This window comes from Chaetodon auriga, chromosome 8 (genome assembly GCF_051107435.1).
Source record: "Chaetodon auriga isolate fChaAug3 chromosome 8, fChaAug3.hap1, whole genome shotgun sequence".
Lineage (NCBI taxonomy): Eukaryota > Metazoa > Chordata > Actinopteri > Chaetodontiformes > Chaetodontidae > Chaetodon > Chaetodon auriga.
The window spans coordinates 10840316-10863038 of record NC_135081.1 but is presented as its reverse complement, the minus strand read 5'-3'; the positions used below and the strand labels follow the sequence as shown (position 1 = coordinate 10863038).

General features: G+C 41.5%; 2 protein-coding genes across 4 annotated transcripts in view; one reads left to right on the top strand and one right to left on the bottom strand.

Annotated features, from left to right (window-relative positions):
* ankib1b (ankyrin repeat and IBR domain containing 1b) overlaps nucleotides 1-15149 on the top strand; it is a 33212-nt gene extending 18063 nt beyond the window's left edge. For all 3 annotated transcript variants that reach the window (XM_076737845.1, XM_076737844.1, XM_076737843.1), the window contains 9 exons: nucleotides 2515-2649; nucleotides 4189-4275; nucleotides 4588-4654; nucleotides 5249-5394; nucleotides 5882-6060; nucleotides 6158-6209; nucleotides 9584-9695; nucleotides 10551-10594; nucleotides 11486-15149. In XM_076737845.1, coding sequence (XP_076593960.1) covers nucleotides 2515-2649; nucleotides 4189-4275; nucleotides 4588-4654; nucleotides 5249-5394; nucleotides 5882-6060; nucleotides 6158-6209; nucleotides 9584-9695; nucleotides 10551-10594; nucleotides 11486-12412 — 1749 coding nt within the window. In that variant the 3' untranslated portion in view covers nucleotides 12413-15149. The remainder of the gene's footprint in view (nucleotides 1-2514; nucleotides 2650-4188; nucleotides 4276-4587; nucleotides 4655-5248; nucleotides 5395-5881; nucleotides 6061-6157; nucleotides 6210-9583; nucleotides 9696-10550; nucleotides 10595-11485) is intronic.
* A 524-nt stretch (nucleotides 15150-15673) lies between these two features.
* Nucleotides 15674-21792, bottom strand: LOC143324276 (protein lifeguard 1). Its single transcript, XM_076736631.1, has 10 exons — nucleotides 21684-21792; nucleotides 21188-21385; nucleotides 20693-20771; nucleotides 20179-20232; nucleotides 19803-19893; nucleotides 19599-19636; nucleotides 18871-18958; nucleotides 17150-17239; nucleotides 16438-16485; nucleotides 15674-15826 (listed from the first exon to the last, which is right to left on the bottom strand). Exons 1-10 carry the CDS (start codon nucleotides 21790-21792, stop codon nucleotides 15674-15676), a joined length of 948 nt encoding a protein of 315 aa, XP_076592746.1.
* Nucleotides 21793-22723: the final 931 nt, after the last annotated feature.

The window sequence follows — 22723 nt, the reverse complement described above, 5'->3', positions numbered from 1 at the left end:
ATTGAGAATTAACAGTTGTTGCATTGAATTGCTGATAACATTATTCTCTAGACTTGCACAAAGAAGAGACTTTCTCGTTCTGACTAACTTAAGTAATGATGTTGTAATTGTGAAGATGAAAATGTCTAATCGCATTCAAGCTACTGCCTGTCAAATGCTGTTATCATTATAAAAGAAGTGGCAGATTATGATACTGTCATGCTCATAAACAAACCACCAAATAACCAATTGGTCCTGCAGTTAGTCTGCAGCTAAGATGGACAAGAGAGTAATATGGAGGTGATTGAGACAGTCAGTGTTGGAGGGACAATGTGAGACAGATAATCACATAGAGTCGTGTTGCTTGACAGTCTCTGTGTTGCTACTCCTGTCGCTGGAGGGCAGACTGTGAGAGGAGCACAGGCGCAGTCACACAGCCAGGCTCCTCGTCTGTGACAGCACTCTCACTGTCTTCATCCTGGTTAAAGAGGCTGACTAGAGATTGTGATTAGTTTGGGAGGAATAGAGCGGCTTTCACAAGCTGAGAGGCCACAGAGGGCTCAGCTTCTTGACCTGTTATTACCTGGTAAGAAATGGCTTTACCCCTGTTGCTTGGAAACACGGGACTTAGTGTTGCCAAGGAACATTTCTTTGTCTTTTCACTGCCATTTCCTTCCCTCCGGTCTGGCTTCACACTTTTTTATCTTAAGTCTCTCCATTTCACACGCTGTCTTTTCATGTCTCTCTGTCCTTCCATTCAGCCTCTTTTGCACTCTTTCATTTTGTATTGATTTTTCTGAAGTGTCATGTAAGCATGGTGTTTTCAGGACAACTGAGGTCTTAGCCTTTAGGGTTTAGTGTTGGCTGGGCTAACTTGTCACCCACAGAAGTACTTGTGGCACAGGGAGAGAAATCACTTAGACCCAAATAGGCTGTGAATTGGAGTGGCTGTAGAGTTTTGTTGTTCTACAATACCCAATGGGACTTGCTGAACTCAAATGTTGTCTGAGTGCCTTCTAGTGGCAGCAGGCGACAAGGATTCACCGCAAGGTTCAAACAACTACCTGTGGCTTTCTTTCAATAAGAGGTGATGGTAAGCCGAGCTGAATCAGAGATCTTGAGTGCTAGGTTGAGAGCCAATCCCATATTTACATTTACTCTCATTTACTCTCAAGATACGGGCAGAGGGCAGGGTCTCTGCAGGTAAATACTTCACCATGAGTGCGTCATAAGTAGGGCAAGTCAGGATTTTGATTCTAAATTGAAAATCAATCAAAATCACCTGCCAGTTTCGATTATCTAAATCAAAAGTACAATCAGCGATTCTTCCATTATTTTTTTTTTTTTTCCTCCACCCCCCCCTCACTTGGTCCAGCATGTGTCAGAAGAAAAAAATACCACTTCAAAGAGGACACAGTGTAGTTTACAAGCTGCCAACTCATTGTAAAATATAAGCCTTGTCTCTGGAGACTGTCAGGACGAGGAATAATCCGGTGGCTTTGTTTATTTCCCAGTCTGAGTTTTTCCAGGAGTTGCTGGTCTTGGCAGAGCAAAGACCGACTGACTCCTAACTGACTGACTGATCAACAGTACTGTGACTACCCGGTGTGTTGTAAATACTCTCTGTAACTGAACTGATTGAACTTTGAGAAGTCTTTCACACACCCACATACACACCATATTGCTTACACCTATTGAAAGCCGAGTTTCAGTCCATTTGTTGTTGTAGTCAGGGCTGAAAAAAGATGAAATTGAATAGTGGGTTTGGAGAATCGTGACACCTCTCGTCATAAGTGATGACTGAGATTAATTACTTCTATAGATTGTTATTTTTGGGAAATCTTGCGTAGTATACTTTAAAGAGATCCTTAATTATAACTGTGTTATGATGTTGAGCAGTTTTTCTGACAGATTTTTTAAGCCGTGTTTTGCTTTAACCTATTGTTGTGAAGTAAATGTTGATTGCACAGTGTAATGGTTGTACAATAATGACACCATCTGTGTGTAGATTGGTTCCATATAAGCCTTGCTTTTGCTGTGTAATTTTGTCTGCCACCGGGTACGATCTCCCGGGAAAATGAAGGCTGACTGCTGATCCAGTCCGGCTCCCCCCCCCAACCCCGACCCCTGCTGGAGTGACTTGTTTGCGTGAAGCAGTGCTCAAACTTACCTCTTCAGTGAACGTGCTTTTTTCTTTTCTCTTATTTCCAAAGTTGTTGTTTCTACTTTAGTTAGACTTGCTGATCTTTTCAGAATCTTATCAGCTTTCATATCCTTATCAGTCCATGCTTGACAATATTACTAGTTACACAACATTAGCCGAGTTGTTTTGTCAGGCAATAATCAGGTGAAAATAACGAAAAACCAACTGTGTGCATGCATGCGTGTGGAGAGAGATGATTTTAACTATCGTTTCACAGCAGTATGCAGTGGGTTTTTATTTATTTATTTTTAAGATGTCCTAACATGTAAGTTTTTGATGTGACAGCTGATCAGAGCAGATTTAAGTCTAATATTTCCATTCTGCCCCTCTAGTGTAAGTATGACTTCTGCTGGATCTGTCTGGAGGAGTGGAAAAAGCACAGCTCTTCAACAGGAGGCTACTATCGTTGCACCCGCTACGAGGTCATCCAGCAGGTGGAGGAGCAGTCAAAGGAGATGACTGAAGAGGTACACACACATACTGTATACAAACTAGGGTTGGACACCAACAAGCCACGGTGCACAACCACCCCTCATCTGTCAATCCAAAGACTAAACAAAGTCAAGAGGTGGCTCCAGGGGTTTCATAGTGTTTCACTGAGCCCCTTGTTATGACGTACAAAAGTAATGACGTACAGGAAACACACTGAGCTGTTATAGATGATTTTGATGATATGTTGAGGACTCCACAGATTTAGCATTGGATTTCTATAACACAGACTCAGAGTGGACAGTTTTTAGAAAAGGCAGAACCAGAGATATTTTTATTCCACACATTCTTCTGTGTCAAAACTTGGTGCCTACATTCAACCACCAACAGTTCAGTCAGAGATTTTGGTGTGTTTTCTTTGTAGTTCACATCTTTCTACAACCCTGATTCCAAAAAAGTTGGGACTCTGTGTAAAACATAAATAAAACAGAATGTGATCATTTCCCAATCCCTTTTCTACATATACTCAATTGAAAACAGGACAATGACAGTATATTTAATATTTAACCTCATCGACTTCATTGATTTTTGTAAATATGTGCTCATTCTGAATTTGATGCGGCAACACGTTTCAAACAAGTTGGGACAGGAGCAACAAAAGACTGGGCACTGCACTCAACAACAACAGATTTTTTTCACATTCGTGTGCAGACTTCTAGTTTTCAGAGCCAACCAGTGTTGATTCAGGTGACATCACTTGAGTCAATTCATTAGACTTCTGTAATAGAAAACTTACAAAGGCTTGCATACAAGGTTATAAAAGGTTACACCACAAAGTAAGTTTTCTATTACACACAGCTTTCTCTGGGGTTACAAAATGATCATTTCTACAAGTTTTATTCCACATATACACTTCTTCTCCTCAACGCCTGTAAACAGACTTGTTGTGTAAAATGAGTGGTTCCTCTTTTAACACGTTTAGGAATGATGGATTTCCACAGCCGACTGATTAAAATTTTTCTACAATTGATAAAAACATTTTTCCCCACAGCCCAGGAGCATCAGGTTCAGCGATCATCTCTTCAGCCGTAGTCAGTTGGCTGTCAGTCAGCCCAACCCTAGTATACACTGCACCTCACTGAAACATTAGCATGTAGTATTTTATTAGTATGTTCATCCAAACATGCACACATGTACATTTGCAAACAACGAAGAGCAGTACTTGTGTTGTGTTCATGTGCTTACAAACTCTAACAGGAAAGGGTTCAGTCTATGGAGCTTACATAAGTAAGATGGAAATTACACAAATATACACAGACACACTCTCCAACTTTGTCTAGACTCTTGACCGCAGAGCCTTCCACGATCAATTCCGCCTACCTTCATCAAAGGTGAAAAGGAGTTCATTCTCACCCTTCTCTAGCATTCCTCCCAATCACAAGTGCTGATTTCACCTGTGGCGCTGCTCACTTACTTTGACTGCTCTCAGCCGGAGTACCAACACTTTCCTCTGTGAGGAGGAACAACATGCTCAGGAGTTTATCCACTGTGACTGGTGTCTCATCACGCTTTTGCAGGCAGAGAAGAAACACAAGAGCTTTCAGGAACTCGACCGTTTTATGCACTACTACACACGCTTCAAGAACCATGAGCACAGCTATCAGGTAAAGAGGCCTGGCTCTGCCTTCCAATGATGTCTGCTTTGCATACTGTGCCGTCATGGATGTAACCAGTGGGAACTTGGCATCTAGTACAATATTAAACCTTATTGGTGGGCATGCTCTCTAATGCATTATACTGTATGTATGCTTGATGAAAATATTCTGTACTCTGTATGTACACAATATGATTGAAGTCTGCTGCTCCCACCTTTAATAAATTTCGCCTCATATTCATTCAATTCATTCTTTGGTCAGACAGTCCTCTCAAGATGTTTTTACTCAACAGTAAAACAGCATCTGTCTCCCTCACAATAGCTGGAGCAGCGCCTGTTAAAGACAGCCAAAGAGAAGATGGAGCAGCTTAGCCGAGCCCTGAGTGGAAGTGAGTGTTCAGTCTGCCATAACAATGTCAATCTTTATTACACATTCAGACACATCTTAATCTAACCCTTGAGCTTTTAGAAATAGACAGGAGGGAGAGAAAACACTAAGGTGATTTAATAATGTATTAACAGCGTAAGGTATGGTTTAGTTATTATGCAGCAGGCATGTCTGAAGAAAGCTGTGCTTTGTCTCAAGTCATTCAGAGACCGTCTGTACAGGCAATTATAACCTGTTAAGGATTGCCAAATTTTGTTGGGATTCACAACACTCAGTTTAAATTTCAGTCGATTCTGATTCCAGTGGTGTCACTTGTTTGGGTCTGGGTGCCAGCCGACAGAGAGTCTAATTCACCAAAAATAACAGTTGGCAGTGATTGATGTTGTGCCTTCTGCTGCAGGTCTTAATCTGGATGCAGATCCAGATGTGTTGTTTTTTTGTTTTCAAAGGAGCAGAAACCAAAAAAAGTTGTTTTACCCTCACAGGCTGCTAAAGAGAGATTTTCAAGTATTTTAGGCTGGAATAAGGGATGTCTTCTTCAAAAGTAAAGCAGATACTCATTTTTATTATCCGACTCTCTCCTTCTCATTCCCAGGGGAAGGAGGCCCACCTGACACTACGTTCATTGAAGATGCGGTCCTGGAACTACTGAAGACTCGCCGCATCCTCAAGTGCTCTTATCCTTATGGGTTCTTTCTGGAGCCTAAGAGCACAAAGAAGGAGATCTACGAGCTTATGCAGGTTTCAGTCCTACTTATTGAGAAAAGAGACAAATGTTCACAGCAGCTAGTCTTATGTGGGACTTTAGAGATGTGGGACTAAAGCTTTCTACCTCATGATCTTCACAATCTGCCCTAGTTATACCTGCGTATCTCAGCTTTTAGTTAAAGATGTAGTGTTATATAATTTATGATCACCGGTACAGACAAGGAATGCACTTACCTGCTGTCCTTTATGTTGTGGCCTTTTAAATACTGTGAAATGAATGAGCAAGGCTCTCATACGTCTTACATAAAGTCTTTAAAGCTTGTAAAGTAGATACATGCACATTAGCCCTAAAAGTGGTTCACTTAAAAGACTTTGTCCTTGAACATTCCAGTTTGGGAACAGATTTTTTCATGAGACAAAGTTTAACTTGAAACTTGTCTTCATATTTCAAAAGCACTCACTAACTGAGTTTTCTAAACAAACAAACAAATCGCCCAGCCAGCACTTTTTCTGTCCTCAGACGGACTTGGAGATGGTGACTGAGGATCTAGCGCAAAAGGTAAACCGGCCTTATCTGCGGACACCGCGCCACAAGATCATCCGGGCGGCGTGTCTGGTACAGCAGAAGAGACAGGAGTTCCTGGCTTCAGTAGCCAGGGGAGTGGCCCCCAATGACTCTCCTGAGGCCCCCAGGCGCAGGTAACATATAGACATGTGTCAGTGTAATGTTAACAATAAAATGCGATAATCACATTCTTATACTGGCAAAATCTCTCTGTCTCTTCCTCATTTGCAGTTTTGCCGGTGGAACGTGGGACTGGGAATACTTGGGCTTTGCATCACCTGAGGTAACAGGAAGGAACACATCTTTTCTCAGTGAAGGCTTGTCAGTTAAAATGTCAGCTGTGCTGTTTAAACCCCACACTTTTGACACCGTATTACAGTCTGACAGATTTTGACCCAAACCCACACTTTTATATTTGTGATCTTACATTTCTGATATCTGAACAGATTAGAGGTAGAGGTATTACTAAATACTGATATCACAATCATAGATCAGGACTTTTTCCACAGACATTTGTTGAAGATAAAACTGCACTCAGTAATAGAGAACGCCACCACAACATGCAGCCAAATGAGTGGATTGATCCTTACAGAAAATGCAGTCACATTATATTTGCTGCTCTCATCAGCAATCATTTTCACTTTTGAGGCTGATAGTGGTTAATCTGTGCGCTTCAAACATACCTGTGATTGGTCAGACTGTTCATTTGATGCAGCAATGCTGGCATTTCTCTGTTTATATCACATCTAATCAGGTTTAATTAATTGCAGATCTGACATCATAATTATTATGTGATTGAATTGGGTATCCCTGCATTATACCTTATTTTTATATAAAACATAAAACCAGTGTGTATATCTAAATCTTTTTAATATTGCTTTACTTTGGCTGTGTAACAGCACTGACAAACCATGATGACCCAAAGATCACCATGTTATTCAACACACTGGAGCGAGCCAGATGGTGCAGCGTTCCCCTGTGCACCCAGTTGGAATGATTTAAAGCGCAGTTCTCTGGCAAACACCTAAGCAGGTTGCCGCCGATCATTGTGCATTAGCAACAGGTGTCTGTAGTTAACTTTTATTGGCATAAAAATGTCGACCACATAATCATTTGATTATTGACTTGCCTCCTTTTTCTGCACATCTTGATGCACTCACTCAACACTGGTGCATAAGTCACCACAGTTTTCTATTACTCTTCAGTTTCCAGACTGCTGCAGCTTTTCAACATACAGGCTTTTCATCTGAAACACTCCACTTAACAGCTCCATCCCTTAGTGTTGTGTCCTTCTTAAGACAAAAATGCAAATCTTACATTAAACCTAAACCTCTGGATTTATTGTGCACATCCTTTAACAGCACAAAGCAGGCATTTCTCTACTGACAGGAAAACAAGGACAAGCTCAGTCTGCACGTTTGATAAATTCATTTTCAAAGTCCTTATCCTCTCTCTGCAACATGCAGTTTTTTTTTAACTATTTCCAGACTCAAAGCAGCAAGTTTACAATTATTGAGCTAATACTTAATAATTATGTGCAAAAGACAGGACTTACACAAATGGCAAGAGTGTTTATGAGAAACCAGCTCCTATGTGATCCAACAACAGATCCTCTGCTGTCTGTAGGTTATAAAATATTAAGCCTCATTACATCACGTCCTGATTATCTCCCACTGGTTGCTGGTCTGATCACAGTGGAAAAGTAAAGTAGCAGGCAGGTTTTTGAAACACAGGAAATGAACATAAGTGCATGTTTTGCTACACTGTTGGTCTTAATTGGAAGCAACTACGAAAACTATCTGTGCTGAGTATCACCTCTGTCAGAACTGAATGTGTATCTGTTTACTGTGCTGCGTTATAACATTGATTCTTCTAACAATGTATCATAAAAACCAACTGATGCACACACAACCGCTTAAGCATACGAGCCACAAGAAAAGATTTAATTAAGCGAGGTGCACTCTACAAAGACGTGACTTATCTTCAAAAGAGCTAATTATCATTGATATATTTGTTTCACCTCTACTCCCGTTTCCTCCTTCAGGATTTAAATAAGCTCAACAAACCTTAAGTATTCTGTTGTCAACAAAATGACTTTGGACACGTGCATCTATGAGGATGCTCACAGTAAACGTTGCCACCAGATGCTGAACACAGTCAATCTATGAAAAGTAGGTTTTTATTTTTGTCCCCTAATTAAGAGCCTGTGTCTCTCAGCTGCAGTAGTTAATGGGGACGCGATAGTAATAATCAAAGCCTGATGACACTGCCTCACAGGCGCTGCTACAGATGGTCTGCTCCATGGTTCTTACAATGCCTGCAGATCACTTCATAGTGGGCTATTTTTAGAGCGCCGCAAACATGAAAGACAGAGTTTGGGTGGCAGGCTTTTGATTATATGAATATGACTCAGTGACTTTTGCAAATGTATGAGATGATTGAATGCAGTTGCAGCTTGATCATTTCCTGAGGTAGTGATACACTCAAGTGCAAATTCAGTCAATGTAACCTTTTCATGTTGGTCTACAACCAAATTATAGAGTAGCCATGTATTTGGCTTATAAACTCTTGGTTGGCAGTAGGATTGAAACTTGCATTCAGTTTGCAATTGACCACTTAATGTTGTTTATATACTATATATGCCTGAAGTAGGTAGACACTTCCTGGAAAACTCACTTAATTTGGCTGCATTATCTATCATTCATCGTCTGATGCCATCATATCAATGGATGAAAATCATTGGCTTTCAAGTCTCTTAATACATATCAGTCACTGATATTAGTTCAGTTAATACAAGCAACCATCACACACACTCATATCATGAATATCTGTTCATTTAAAACTTGCATATGCATACACACCTACTTCACAGTATTGTTTTTTTGTAATTTCATGTAGACACGCTGTGTGAAACAGTAGTTAATTGATTCATTTGAACTCCCATGAAGGGACAGTGTGCCAGAAATATCAAATTAGAGTTTTGCTGTTTGTCAAAATAATAAATATATGCTACATAGTCTCACTACCTACAATACAGAGAACAAACTGTATTATAAGTTTGCTTTTAGGCGAGTTAAATGTGGGGTGTCACATCATTTCATAGCCATTTGTTCAACCTGGACAAAATGTTTTTAATTCATTCTGACAAGTATTTCAAAAAAGTCACGCAAATTAAATATTTGTTTAGTGTTAAATAAGTATTTAATTGACGTGACTTGTAATAGCATTACTTTCGCATTTGATAAGGCATTCTGATTGCTTTTGAGATTATTCAGGCGTACACACGTAGTGCTTTCAAACATCTGATCCTCCTTTCCAAATCCCTTCCAATGAGTGTGTGCTCTGCTTGGATTCAGCCTAGACTGGAGCCTAATGACTGAAAGCTTGGTCTGTAGATGAAAGGGTTTGAATCAGTCTCGAGGTGCTGATCTTCCCTGAAACAGAAGACTCAGACCACAGTGAGAGCAAACTGCTTCACCGCTTGAATCAAAGTTAACAGGTTTTACCTATTAAAACCAACCAAAATGTGCAGCTGTAGCCTCAGATCTGCAATATGTGGCATCTTTTCTTTCCGACTGCAGGATTAGAGCATTTGTTGATGTTAATGTCAATTGATGATGTGTTTATTTAATGGAAGTTTTTTGTGGTTGTTATTAGGAGTACGCAGAGTTCCAGTACAGACGGAGACACAGGCAGCGGAGGCGAGGCGACATGTCCAGTCTCCGTAGCAACACACCGGACCCTGACGACCCCAGCGACAGCACTTCAGGTATTGCAGTGGACACACAGGACTCTCTCTCAGAGGCCTCTAACGTTTTTGTTAGTGTTGGATTTGAGTCTCATATGTGAACTGTCATTTATTGGGTTATTTGTACAGTTAAATTCTTCACTGACTCTATAACCCGATGGTATTGATGTGGCTGATGGGAACCTACAATTCCCAGTTCTGACTGGTCTGTTTTACACACACACACACACACACACACATAAGGGATTTTTGCCTTAATATAGTAGTAGAGAGATGTCGGTAATTGAGAGGAGGACAGATGTAACAAACATGTGTGATGTACATAAAAAACACAACATAAAAAATAAATTGTTAACGCAGTGTATACTTGTGCATTTGCCAAGGTTTCTAATCTATGATAAAATAATACGTATCCATGAAATGAAACTACACTGCTCGTGTTATCCTCTCTCAGTTTTTGAGAACTAATTTGTACAGAATCCAATTAGGATACTGGTCCAAACTTCACAACTGCTCAAGTTCAACAAGCCAATATTTTCAATCCATCAGTCGTGTCCATCACAGTGCGGCTTTGTTTTTGGCTGTGTGGAGTGAAAGATGGACGACTTTGCAGTTTTGAAGCCAGGTAATAGGTCCTGTTGTGCCAAGAACGATTCATTGATTTCTGATACCAAATTAGTGAATTTCCAAGGGGAAATGCTGAAGGAACATACTGTGTCAGGTTGCTAATGCATTATCATTTTGCAGTATTCACTAAAATGAAAATGATTTTCTAAAAAGTGGTCATTAGCAACGGGTTTAATTGCTATCTACGTGATTCAGTCTGATGACAGTATTTTGACAGTGGGTGTTTTTGTCCATTTCTTTCCCACAAAGACACGCAGGATGTTGGAGGTGGACGTAGACAAGGTCCTATGATGGTGAGTGGAGAGTTATCATTTTCATCTCGACTCAAGGCTTTCAGCCTTTGAAACTTTTCACACAGTGTCAAAAAAAAATACAGCATTAATTTAGCTGAACAGATTTCTGAAGGGCTTTCTTTTGCAGGGGTCACAACATTTTGCTTGACCAGCTTTGGGTTTCATTCTCTTTTACTTATTTGGTTTTTCTAAAGGCAAAAAAGAAGCTTTTTTTTTTCTTTTTAAGTCTTGTGAATTTCTTCCTATTGTAATGTACTTCTAAGGATTGAATCCAGAGTCAAAAATCAGGGCGCAGGGTGTTTATTTCCAGTCTGTACCACATCCTGATGCCATTAGTATGCATCGGCATGCCAAATCTGTGGCTGGAAATAATCCCCTACAAATACACAATTTACTCTTGAGTTACTTTTACAGAAAACACATTTTGTAGTGGTTTTCGGGGTTTTTTTTGTTTGTTTTGTTTTTTTAATAAAAGTATGTATTCATGAAAAGGTCTGAGGCAGACAGCTACAGACTGGTCTGCAAAGTGCATAGTAAGAGATGGACTAAATCACTGTTATTTCATTTGTTTGACAACAATAATAATGCACAATATCACCACCCTTTTACCACTGTGGGATTTTTTTTTAAAGGTAAAAGCCCCAAACACACACACACACACAGAGCATACAGCAATGCAGCAGCATTTAAAAAGGGAAAAAAAACTGCCATTGCCTGCAGGTGGCACAAATGTCAGAACAGCAGCAGCGATTCTTTTCCTTGCTTATGATGCACAGCACGTCTACATCTGCAGTTCTAACCTGCTGCGGCTTTCACTTTCCTTGCCAATAGGTGGTGCAGGTTGACTTCAACTGCAGGTGTATTCACTGTGCATTCTGTATTTTCTTGCAGGGTCTAGGTTCTTTGGATGACGATGATCCTAATATTCTACTGGCCATTCAGCTGTCACTCCAGGACTCTGGGATGGCAGGGGGTGGGTCCAGCCATGACGTCCTTGCCAACGAAGCCTCGCTTGGTGCTATCGGCACCTCCTTGCCTTCTAGGCTTGAGCAGAGCGCTCCAGGTGTAGAGGTCCTCACCAGAGCTTCCCTAAGCAGCTCAGAACTGCTGGAGCTGGGAGATAACTTGGCTAGACTCGGCAACATCAACATCAGCAGCCAGTACTCTGCTGCCACTGGTGTCACTGCCTCTGTGCAGCACTGTGAGAGTCACCACCGGACCTACAGGGCTTCTGTGCCTATACCTGTTGGTCCAGGTGGCAGCAACTCGTCAACAGGCCTCTTCTCCTCTTCCAGTGACACGATAGATTCGACCACATGTGGCAGCCATGACCCATCCTCATCCTCTGCGTTAGCAGCAAATGCTAACCTCCTGGGAAACATCATGGCTTGGTTCCATGACATGAATCCTCAAGGTATCACCCTGGTCCCCTCAACCTCCTCTCACACTGACTCAAACCTCGGTGCGCTCCATGCAGGTGGAGGTGGGTGCCTGCAGGATGAAGAGAAAGGCGGAGTCGTCCTGCCTGAAAACAGGAAACCTCAGGAAGTGATGGCAGACGAGAGTTTCTGCTCTCAGAGACTGAGTGACATGGAGGAGAAGGAGTGCGCTGTCGCTGAGAGGCCGACCCAGTTAGATCTCGTGGGGCTAGACACCATGCCACTACCTTACATGGCCACCCTCGACACAAGTGGAGACCATGCGGAGCGAGGAGGCTCAAAGGTCTGCCGTGTCGACACTCCGCAGTGTGACTCCATATCCGATCAGCTGCCGAGCACCAGCTCATCTGAGTGGGAGGACCAAGTGCACTTGGTATGATGTGATTGGCTGAGATGGGAAGGAACTTTTTTTTGGAAAGGCAAAAAAATAACAAAACACTATAGATTGCAAATTAAATAGAGTTGAGGAATATGTGTAGTAGCTGTTCAGGTGGAATGTATGCAGAAGGAAGAATGTGTTCATTGGAAAGTGGGGGGGGGGAGTATTTAGACTCGTAGCTTCGACTAGCACTGCAGTTAGATGGGTTTTCTGCGTTTACTGTACGGTCAGCCCTCCTGCAAAGAAAGCACTAACTGAAGGAGAGGTCACATTTGACAACAATTTTCAAGGATATATTTCTTAAAGTGATTATTTACTGATAGAAATATGAATATGTTACTTTTTCTGAAATCAGTTTTAGAGGAGATACGAGACTTAAATGTAGTGCAGGTAATTATTTTCCCACTGGAGTAAAAGCCTACTGTATGTATCTGAAATCAGGTCTGAGAGGTTTTTAAACTGTACATAGGAGCAGATTATTATTTTACTCCAATATTCAACCTGTGGGGTACAGGCTGGGAATTAGTTTCCCACTCCTGTCCAAATCTGCCTACTTTATAGGTGCCAAACACTGACTAGCAAAAGCACAATTTGCAGTCACCAAGTGGATTCTTCAGAGCAAATTGTGCCTGCTTGTTACAATCTCAACCACTCAGCTCAACTTAAATGTGAAAGTGTCGAGCCATATTTTTCTTTGAGATTGCGGCTGAGTGATGTTTTGAAATCTCACGAAATCTAAAAGCTGTAGTGTGCTGTGTAAATCTGTAGTTTCTGACCATAATGGTCGTGTACTTTATTATGTGAAACATTCACTCAAAACAATTGAATCATTCATATGAAAAGTTGGTGGCCTGCTGGAAAACAATGCAAAATTGAGTTGACAATGGTTGTTCGTCTCAAAGCCTCAGTGCTAACACACTTTCAATGGGATCCATCTTCTAATCTTCAAAAACAACAAACAGTGACTGACAGGCCCAGAGGGGCTGCTCAGTGTCACTCAGTTCAGTAGATTCTGAAGTTCATTGCAGCTGGCTTAGATTAATGTTTGAGTACTGCAGCTGAATGTGGAGCATGACAGACTAAGTAGACAGTGAGCAGTCTTGTTGATACACTGCAGGAAAGGCCAGTGAAAGAGATAATCAGGCAATCACAGGCAGACTTTGGTGAATTCATTAATCAAGCCCCAGTCACTGTCATTTATCTCTGGCTTCCATTTAAAGGACCCGTGTGTCGGATTTTAGAGGGATCCATTGGAAGAATATTTCAGAAATGGAATTCATAGTTAATGTTTTCATTAGTGTATAATCACCTGAAAATAAGAAGTGTTGTGTATTTGTTACCTTAGAATGAGCTCTTTAAATCTAGGAGTCCACCATGTTTCTACAGTAGCCCAGAATGGACAAACCAAACTCTGGCTCTAGAGAAGGCATTTCACGTCCTCAGCAGCCACTGTAGGTTCTCCTGCATGCTTTGAAGGGGAGGGTGAGGCGAGGGGCATTCAGCTGGTTGCAGTGTGCAGCCTCACCACTAGATGGCACTAAGTCCTACACGCTGGTCCTTTAAGTGTAACATCAGCAAAGCCTTCTCAGAGCGCTGCACATGTCCCGGGCTGCAGGGTGTGACGCATGGAGAATTCATGAATGTGTGCTGCATCTCAAAACACGTGGCGAGGCCATGTCTTTAAACGGTTCTCTACTCACTTAGATCCAGTGCCTTTTCTGTCACTCACCATTATTTTCCCACATCTGTCTGAGTGCTAATTACTCAGTATTTACAATGTAAACAAAACAAACACCTGTTACCTTAAAGTTATTTCTCATAAAGTTTCTAGTGTGTTAACATGAGATTTTTTTTTTTTTTTTTTTTTTCATCAAAATGTTTGAAGCATGAGACTTTTTGTTGGTTCTAGTAGTATTATGTTAATGGATAACACTGATTTTATATGCTTTGGCATAATGGGCAATGGTTAATGTCATAATTCCAAATCCCAGATGTTCCCAAATATTTTGGAAAAAGGTTTTATTTCTCTGAGCACATAGGGGCTTGTAGCTCTTCATTTTGAGACGGATGGTTTTTCTGTGGTTTAGAAACTAAAATCACTGTATTGACTTTGGAATGAGTTGACCTACTGTATGTGTATCATGTATCTTACCTGACGACACTAAAATGGAGGAAAGTTGCAATATAAAGTAGGTATTTATTTGAAATAAATCAGATCCATTAAAGAAAATGGATTGTGAATAACCAATATGAAATGAAACACACACTGATCAGTGTTTTACCTTTAATTAAGTTTTTGTACAGACTAATGTCTGACTGAAGTAAAAGACCTTTTTTTTCTTAGCAGAAGTATAGAGCAACATTAAACCTAAAGACAGCGATTGCTTTGAAAAGTGTCTTGAAGTTGTGAAACTGTGAGTGCCATATGGTTAGTGTAAGCGGGTCAAACACAGGAGATGACATATGTTGCCCTTTTTGTGTACCACTTTGCTGTGCATGAAATGGGTAGAAGTCTAAATGGGATTTGTACTTCTTTGTATTTCACCTCTGATGTCCAGGTGATTTATTTTAAAATGGCATATAACATTTTGTAACTCATTGAGATTTTCTATTGTAAAGCGACTAATCCTTGAAATGCTATTTGCACTTTCATAGTCTATACTTGATACATTCCCTCTTTATATGAAAAATGTTTGACGTGTGATGCCAATAAAACTTTGTGTTGAGTTTTAAAGCATGTTTGTTTTTTTATTGGTCATTGACGTACCCACACTCTGACCCTTTATGGGAGTGCTAAGGCTGACAGATTCTGTCCTTTGATGGAGTTGGTTTGGTGTCTGGAATCTGCTTTTCCAAAAGCAACTTGGGCTTCATTTAAACTACAGGACAAATGACACACTTTGATCCTCTCAACAGAAAGAGTTGAGTGGCCAAATCATGTAGGCACTTCTACTTAACATTTGATTAAAAGCTCAAGTGTCACATTAATAGAATCAAATATTAAACACATGAATTATACAGTAGCTTCTCCCTTTAGGTAGAAATACATGCCACCGCAGTATTAAAACAGCCATGAAAAAAAAAAACCTCAGCATATTAAAGCGTATAATAACATTAACCCTCACGTGTGACAGTAAAACACTGGGCCATCTCTGCTTACTTAAACATGACGTCTGTAGGACTAAACAGTGAGTCTGATATAAGATGTACGAAACAGAGCTGCAGTGTTTCTGCAGGGGAGCCTGTCAGGGAGGTTCAGCATTAGTGGCACAGCCCGATGAGGTTCAGCAGGAGGAGGAACAGGGAGACGATGTCCAAATAGAGATTGAGAGCAGCAAACACATACTCCTCGGGAGAGAGTTGATACTTCCTGTGTTTCCCACCCAGGATAAGCTGTGTATCAAATACCATATACTGCAGAGAGAGAGAGAGAGAGCGAGAGAGACAGGATGCTTCAACACTGACGTCTGAAGGCAGCGTGTTAGTGTGATGAAAGAGACAGAGAGCCGGTTACAAGAATCAGTCTGAAAGAAAACACGGCCAGTGTTTCTTATCTTTGAGAGAGAAGACCGTGCAGACAAACAGGCCATGCAAATAATCGTGTAGCCAGAGTTGTGCAGCCGAAAATAAGTTGTGACTTGCTGCTGACAGGCTGTTCAGCTCTGTGTGCAGTCGCAGTTTGTTCCACCAGCTGACGGGATGGGTCACAACATTTGCTGTTAATGCCAAAGGCACGCAGAGAGGTGGCTGTGAAAATGAAGCCTACTGCTGTTAAACGGTGCGTAATTGAAATTAAAGGGCACAAGGACATCAGAGTCTCTCTCTTTACACTAACGACTGTGACAGACACTGGAGGGAGGCGGCTTGGCCCTGGGATCACATCTTACATCGCATACACTCACTTGACATTAAGCCTTCTTTAATGATGGTTTCTTTCATTTTTAAAAGGTCATTTTCAGTCTGTTTTCGATTCAGCCTGTGTTGCAGAAAACCATATTCTGTCATTAAAGTTTGAGCGTACTTACTAAAGAAAACAGCAAGGTTCCCAGGGAAGCATACAGGATGTAAAGATACTGTTGAAAGAATCAGAGACACAGAATCAGCAGAGGCATTCAGCAACAAACACTAACTGACTTTACACTGATTTGTGATGATTTCTTCCACAAATGGACCTAATATGTGGCTACAAAACCTCATTTAAAATGAAATGTTTGCCATTTTCTGTCTTTCTGCAGACACAATCACTTAGCCTCATCCTTCAGCTCAGTAGCTAAAAAAGTGAGCATGCTTTCATCCCCTCTTCCATTCCAGTTGTTCTGTATGGTAAATATGATAGTAAAGGCTGATAATAGGTGCACACAATATACTTTAAGAAAGCTGTGCCTATTTTCTGTTCCAGTTAAGTTGGAGTCGTGTGAAAACAGCAGGTTAAAATCAATGGGATGCTTATTTCTGTAAATTCCCTGCTCGGGGCTAAAACACTAACAGCCGTCACAGTAAACAGCAATGTACATTTAAATGCATCAGTCTGAGATCAGTGCTACTCCTGAGAGGTTTCAGAGTGCACGCTCTCTTCTTTATAGTCTGCTCAGCGAACAGGTCAGTGCTAGTACATCCTGCGCATAAAAGCTATGAAGCTGTACGTACCGTCTGCTTCTACCTGCAAACCAGTGAAATTAATTTCAAACATGTTCTCACTGCAAACACAGGTGTAAATACAGAGGCGCCTTGATCTACCTGCGATCGGAGGATTGCACAAAGCAATGCAAAGGAAACGAGGGTCCAGGCAAACACCCATAGGCTCCCGCTTGCTGTGGTGAAGTCCCACTGGTGCCAGAAAGGGGGGAGAAGAGAGAGACACTGAATGTGATGAGCCTCTCAAACAGAAAACTGTAGGGAGAACATCTCTCATTTACACTCGTCATTGCTGTAGAAGCCGGGGCACTCAAGGTCGTCTGCATTGCAGCTGTGCTGTGAGGTGCCGAAGATTACTAAACGATGAAGACATATTGCAAGTCAACACATAAGAATATCTTAACGATTCTGGATATAACGATGCTGGATAATTAATGAACAAGCTGCAACGCAGGGGCAGGCGAGGAGGGGAGGGGAGGCGGCCTTTTGGCCTCCATGCCCTTTTCAGATGGACAGAAAAAATATGACCGTTACTACGGGAGAATCACTAATGCTAATCACCTGAGGAGCTATGAGCTAAACATGCAAGGCAGTCCATACGACATTTATATCACAGGGACAGAGACGAAACTGCAGAGCAAGAGGTGCTGGAATCTGCAGGATGAACATCAACTCATAAGAAAAATAAGCCATAAGTGGTGCAGACACTTTTTCTATCCTTATCACAGTCTATATGCCAGCTCTTTAAACCTTATTTCCACAGATTAATGAGCAGAGAGCATTTAAGAAGACATATATTCTCACCTGCTTGCTAGTTGTATCCAGTCAAAGGCGTAGAAATAAATGTCTGCCGCTCCTTCAGATGCGGTAAGTGGCAAAATGTGAAATGCCAAACTGCATTTAGAAGCAATTAAGAGGGACTCTGAATGCAATTTGAATTTGGCCTACATCTATTTCACTAGTCTAATTTCTTGCCCCACTGACTGTATGATTACTTTTCTTCTGAATATGAGCCTTTTGTTGAAGCAGCATGCCAACGACCAATGAAGTGATTCTCAAAAGGTCTCCTCACTTGTGCATTTTGACTCTTGTGAATAAAACATCCCAACTCTTAAATGTCACTTACATGTTAAACACAAGCTATTTTATATAAACCGAGCGACACCACTGAGAAACACTGACACTCTACTACTACACTTTGTGCAGGAAATGAAAGAAAATGCAAACTATCTTGGTGGAGAATCTACTTCAGGGTCAACTTTGATGTATCAGAGCTGTTCAATTATTATTAAAATTCTTTGAATTATTATCTTCACTTATGAACAGAAATGACCTTTTCAATCTTGAAATGTATCTCTCTGGATGAGCATCATGTCTCCCAGTGTGTCCCCAAAAGGGACCTTTCAAAGATTAATCTCAGAGCCTGTTTGCTTATGTGACATTTTCTGGTGAGAGGTGGCAGAGCAAAAAAAGGAAGGGGGGTATTTAGCGAATGACAAAAGGCTCCAGGCCACTTCTGCACTCAAGATTTATGGTATGAGCCTCAGCCAGGACAGCCCAGAGGTTTAACTCTGTCCCAACACCGGACGTAAGGAATTAACTTGATTGACATATACACTGATCTCAGCAGTAATCATAGTTTGGCCCGGACAGCAAACTCATCAGAGTTTTAAACCTCTGCCGGTGCCTGCACACAGCACATGCTGCATGAGAAGACCCGGCCAACCGCTCGGCTTAACACTTTTCCTTTGACTGCACAGGAAACACGGCTCAGTGTATGGACTGCACTGCAAACTGAGTTCAGAGTGTGTGACAGATCTTACCTTTGACTGCATGGCAAACAGAGTCAAGGCGAAGGACACGAGCGCTGTTGCCCCCACGGCCCACATAACCGCTTCGGCTTCAAAGTACCTGAAGATGGAAATATCAAACAGATATGCTGGGGGAGAGGCGCACCGCAGTATTGTGTCTAACCCGTCAGCAGGCAGAGTGCATATACATGAACAGTAGGATTGTGTTCGATCCTAAAAAGGAAACATTACTTTCTTAAAAGAAATGTGGTGTTTTTCATTTAATAGTCTGTATTATGTATCTCAGCTAGTGATGGCAGGGACCCCCCTCTGGATGTGCGCTGCATAATGTATTTCCTGTGTTCATTTCATATCAGTTACAGTACGGCTTCAGTTATGGCAATGTCCTATAAATATGATAATTCAAATTTATTATTGATAGTCAGGCTTCAACTGATGCCTTTTCCCGTCACAGTGACAAGCTGCTAAAAAGAAAAGTCTCACAGATGGAAAAGGTAAGTCGTGTTTACGCAGGCGCTGGAAGAGAAAAATTGGGTTTGAACTATTTTGCGATGCTCGTGATTTATCTCCAGCCGAAAACCCCTTTTTAATTTGGCAAACCAGCAATGATATCATCTTATCAGGTTTGACGGCTTCATTGCTGACACCCAACATGCCATCAGATATGGATCAAATAGGGTTATTATTGTGTAAATGAGTCAGCATCAGGTGGGGATTCAGCCTTGGAAACACACACTCACGCTGCCACAGAGCCAAGCATCAGGCCCTCTGCAACAGTCTGAGACACAGAGAGAGAGAGAGAGAGAGAGAGAGAGAGAGAGAGAGAGAGAGACAGAGAGAGACAGAGAGAGACAGAGAGTAAATACATGACAACAAAAACTGTGAAACAGAGCAGGTGTGGTGGGGGTTTAATTTGATGCCTGGCTGGTACTGCTTCTACTCACAAACAGGCCCAGGGCGATGAAATTGAGGGGGACTTGACGACGGAGGTTGTCACAGCAGGACAAGACCAAGATGAGCACAAGCACCACTGCCCTATTTCACAGAGAATATAGAGTGTATCGTAAATAGCAAATAAACAGGCTATGAACAGAAAGAAAGCACCGCGTTCAATATGTGAATTCACTGAGTGCATTATTTATGTACAGTGTAGCAGGCGGTTCCTTGGACTGGGGTGACAGTTTGTGATTTAATTCTATGGATTTCCACGAGAGACGCTTCCATTTGGGGAACTCGCCACCAGGATATCAAACTGGTCAAACTGGTGAAAAGAAAACAGCATGCAGTGTCTTGACAATGTGTCTGCTGTTGATAGCTTACATCATGGAGTAGGAGAACCAGTAATTGTCCAATGTCCATTCCCTGAGAGTGTCCCTGTTATTGGATAAGAGAAAGGGAGAAAGGGTGAGGGAGTGTTTAGTGGAGGCGCCATTTATTTGATAGAGGCAGCAGAATGATTTTATTAAATATTAACAATCCAGGGCATTGTGCACATGGGAGCTGAATACAATTTATGAAAAGAAATTACTGTAGCAGTGTTCTACCACATCTATTATACAAAACATATAAAGCTTTCAAACTACTGCAAGCAAAAATATTATGTGGCAGAAATGCCTTTTCAGTGCCTACCAGCTTGTCTCACGTCACATTTTCATGATGGTTGGAGCAGTGCTGCTTGCACGTTCAACATTTTTGCAGGGACAGCTATGGTACATGTTCTCCTTGTGGGTGCTTTTACATGCTGGCAGACTAGACTAAATGTGGATAGATGGATGGTTTCCTGACATGGATTAGTCTCTTTTGGAGGTAATTCCCTTGTGTAATGGTGCCTCACCAGTAAAGAAAAGTGCAGATGATCCCAATAGTCACCAGCAGCTGAATCATCAAGGTCAAGTAGACTTTTCGGATGAAACCTAGAAAAGAAAGAAAGACACAGGCTCATAGAAAGGTCGAGAGACAGGAGGAAGACAGAAAACTACAACCACTCAAAAATCTGCCAGCATGAAGCAAACAGGCAGGTCGGGCTGTTTATGCTGCAAAACACAATTTCTAAATGGTTCTGTTTTCATCAAACCCACTTTTCATCCTCTCATTTAAAATGATTTGTGTTGCGTGGGAGGTGAAGAGCTGAGGCAGGGTACAGTGGAGATCAGGAAACAATTTTCAATTTGAAATCAATTTCAAGAAAACACCGCAAAGCAAATGAGGGCGTAAATATTGCTTATCCATTTTCAGCTCCGACCATAAAAAAACTCCGACAAAAAACATATTAGCTTCTCTCGCTCTCTGCTCGTCCCTCTGCCCACTCCTCACTCCTTCCAGCCCTCACCTCTTCGTATGGCTGCGTCGCTGAAGGCGCTGTCCTCCATGCCTTCAGAGTAGTTAGGTGGAGCTTGACCATACTGCTGGTTGCCTCCAGCTGCTGCCATGTCCTCAGGATAGACCATGTTCTCATAGCTGGCAGGAGGGGAGATCACTGAAACGCTGTCCTTTCCCACCTGGTTCATCCAAACCAACAGCAACACAGCTAGTTCAAGCAACGCTTCTGGAAAATTCCACTTTTCAGCAAAAATCTTGAATCGTGTTATCTTTTTGAAGAACATTAATGAAAGGAAATCAATCATCCCTGTGTAATCAAATGGGCAAACTGTGCTTGTGGACAGTGTTTTTAGAGCGTTTTATGATGATCAAAGGCAAGGCTGGTGGTGTGTGTTTGGCCAATACTAATAGTCATTAAATCATAATGAATAGGAGAAAACATGTTGTTAGCTCAATACCTCATTCCCTTTTCTCCCATGAGGCTGATAATATATTAATATTTCTACCAACCTCATAGCTCATCCCTGTGTAGGAACTGGGTCCATTGTACTGAGGGCTGTACGGAGGGGGACGAGGTCCATAACCACCATTGCTGCTGCCTTTAGCCTGGTCCATTCCAACAGATGTGAGCAGATCTTTTCAGCAACTGAGGCGCAAAACTGACAAGAGAAGAAACGTCAGAGATACAGGTAAGCTGAGGTCATGGCTGGGACACAAAAGCATCCTTTTGAACAGCGTCAGCGCTTTCATCAGCGATGCTAAATTGGCAAATGGGGCAATGTCAGTGTGGAACAAATAAATGGGTAATTACAAAATGATGCATCACACAAACACTGAGAGCCATCCACGCCGAACATCCATAATTATGGCCTTAAGCCCCCATTTAATAGAGCTGTATGTATATTTAATGGGCAAATAGGTTGTGGTTAATTGATCTCAAAGGAAATTCAGGCATCATCAAGGACAGGCTGTTAGCTCAGGGATTTATTTTATATATAGTGAAGACATGAGAGTCACACATTCCCTTTAAAGCCCCTGGTTTCACATTGAAAAATGAATTTCTGGCTAGCGACACAATGATTACACTGACTGTAGACAATAAACTGTGTGAGTCCACACAACAGTATCAAAGAGACATCAGCACTGCATATGAATCCGTCCATCTGTGGATTAATAAGTAACTATAATCTTGTATCAGTAATTAGTAATGACTTGGAAATCATAAATCATTTGCCAACTACAACGTACAGCTACATTTTGACTTTTGGTTCCTTCGGCTTACTCAACTCAGCTCCCCGAGCTAAAAGCCGTGATGGACAAAACAAAGTGAAGAAGTAATTAAACACGTTGCCAAATATTTGAATGAGTGGACTTTGTTTCCGTTCGCTTACACAGCCAGAAAGGCACGAACATCACTTCTGAACATGATGAATGAAGCACTTTCAAGACAACCCCCCTCCCGTTTTTCAAGTCTTCAACAGGTGATCAATTGCTGTTTGACTTAGGTCTGTTCTCATAAATCAATTAATTACAGTTCTAATCCATT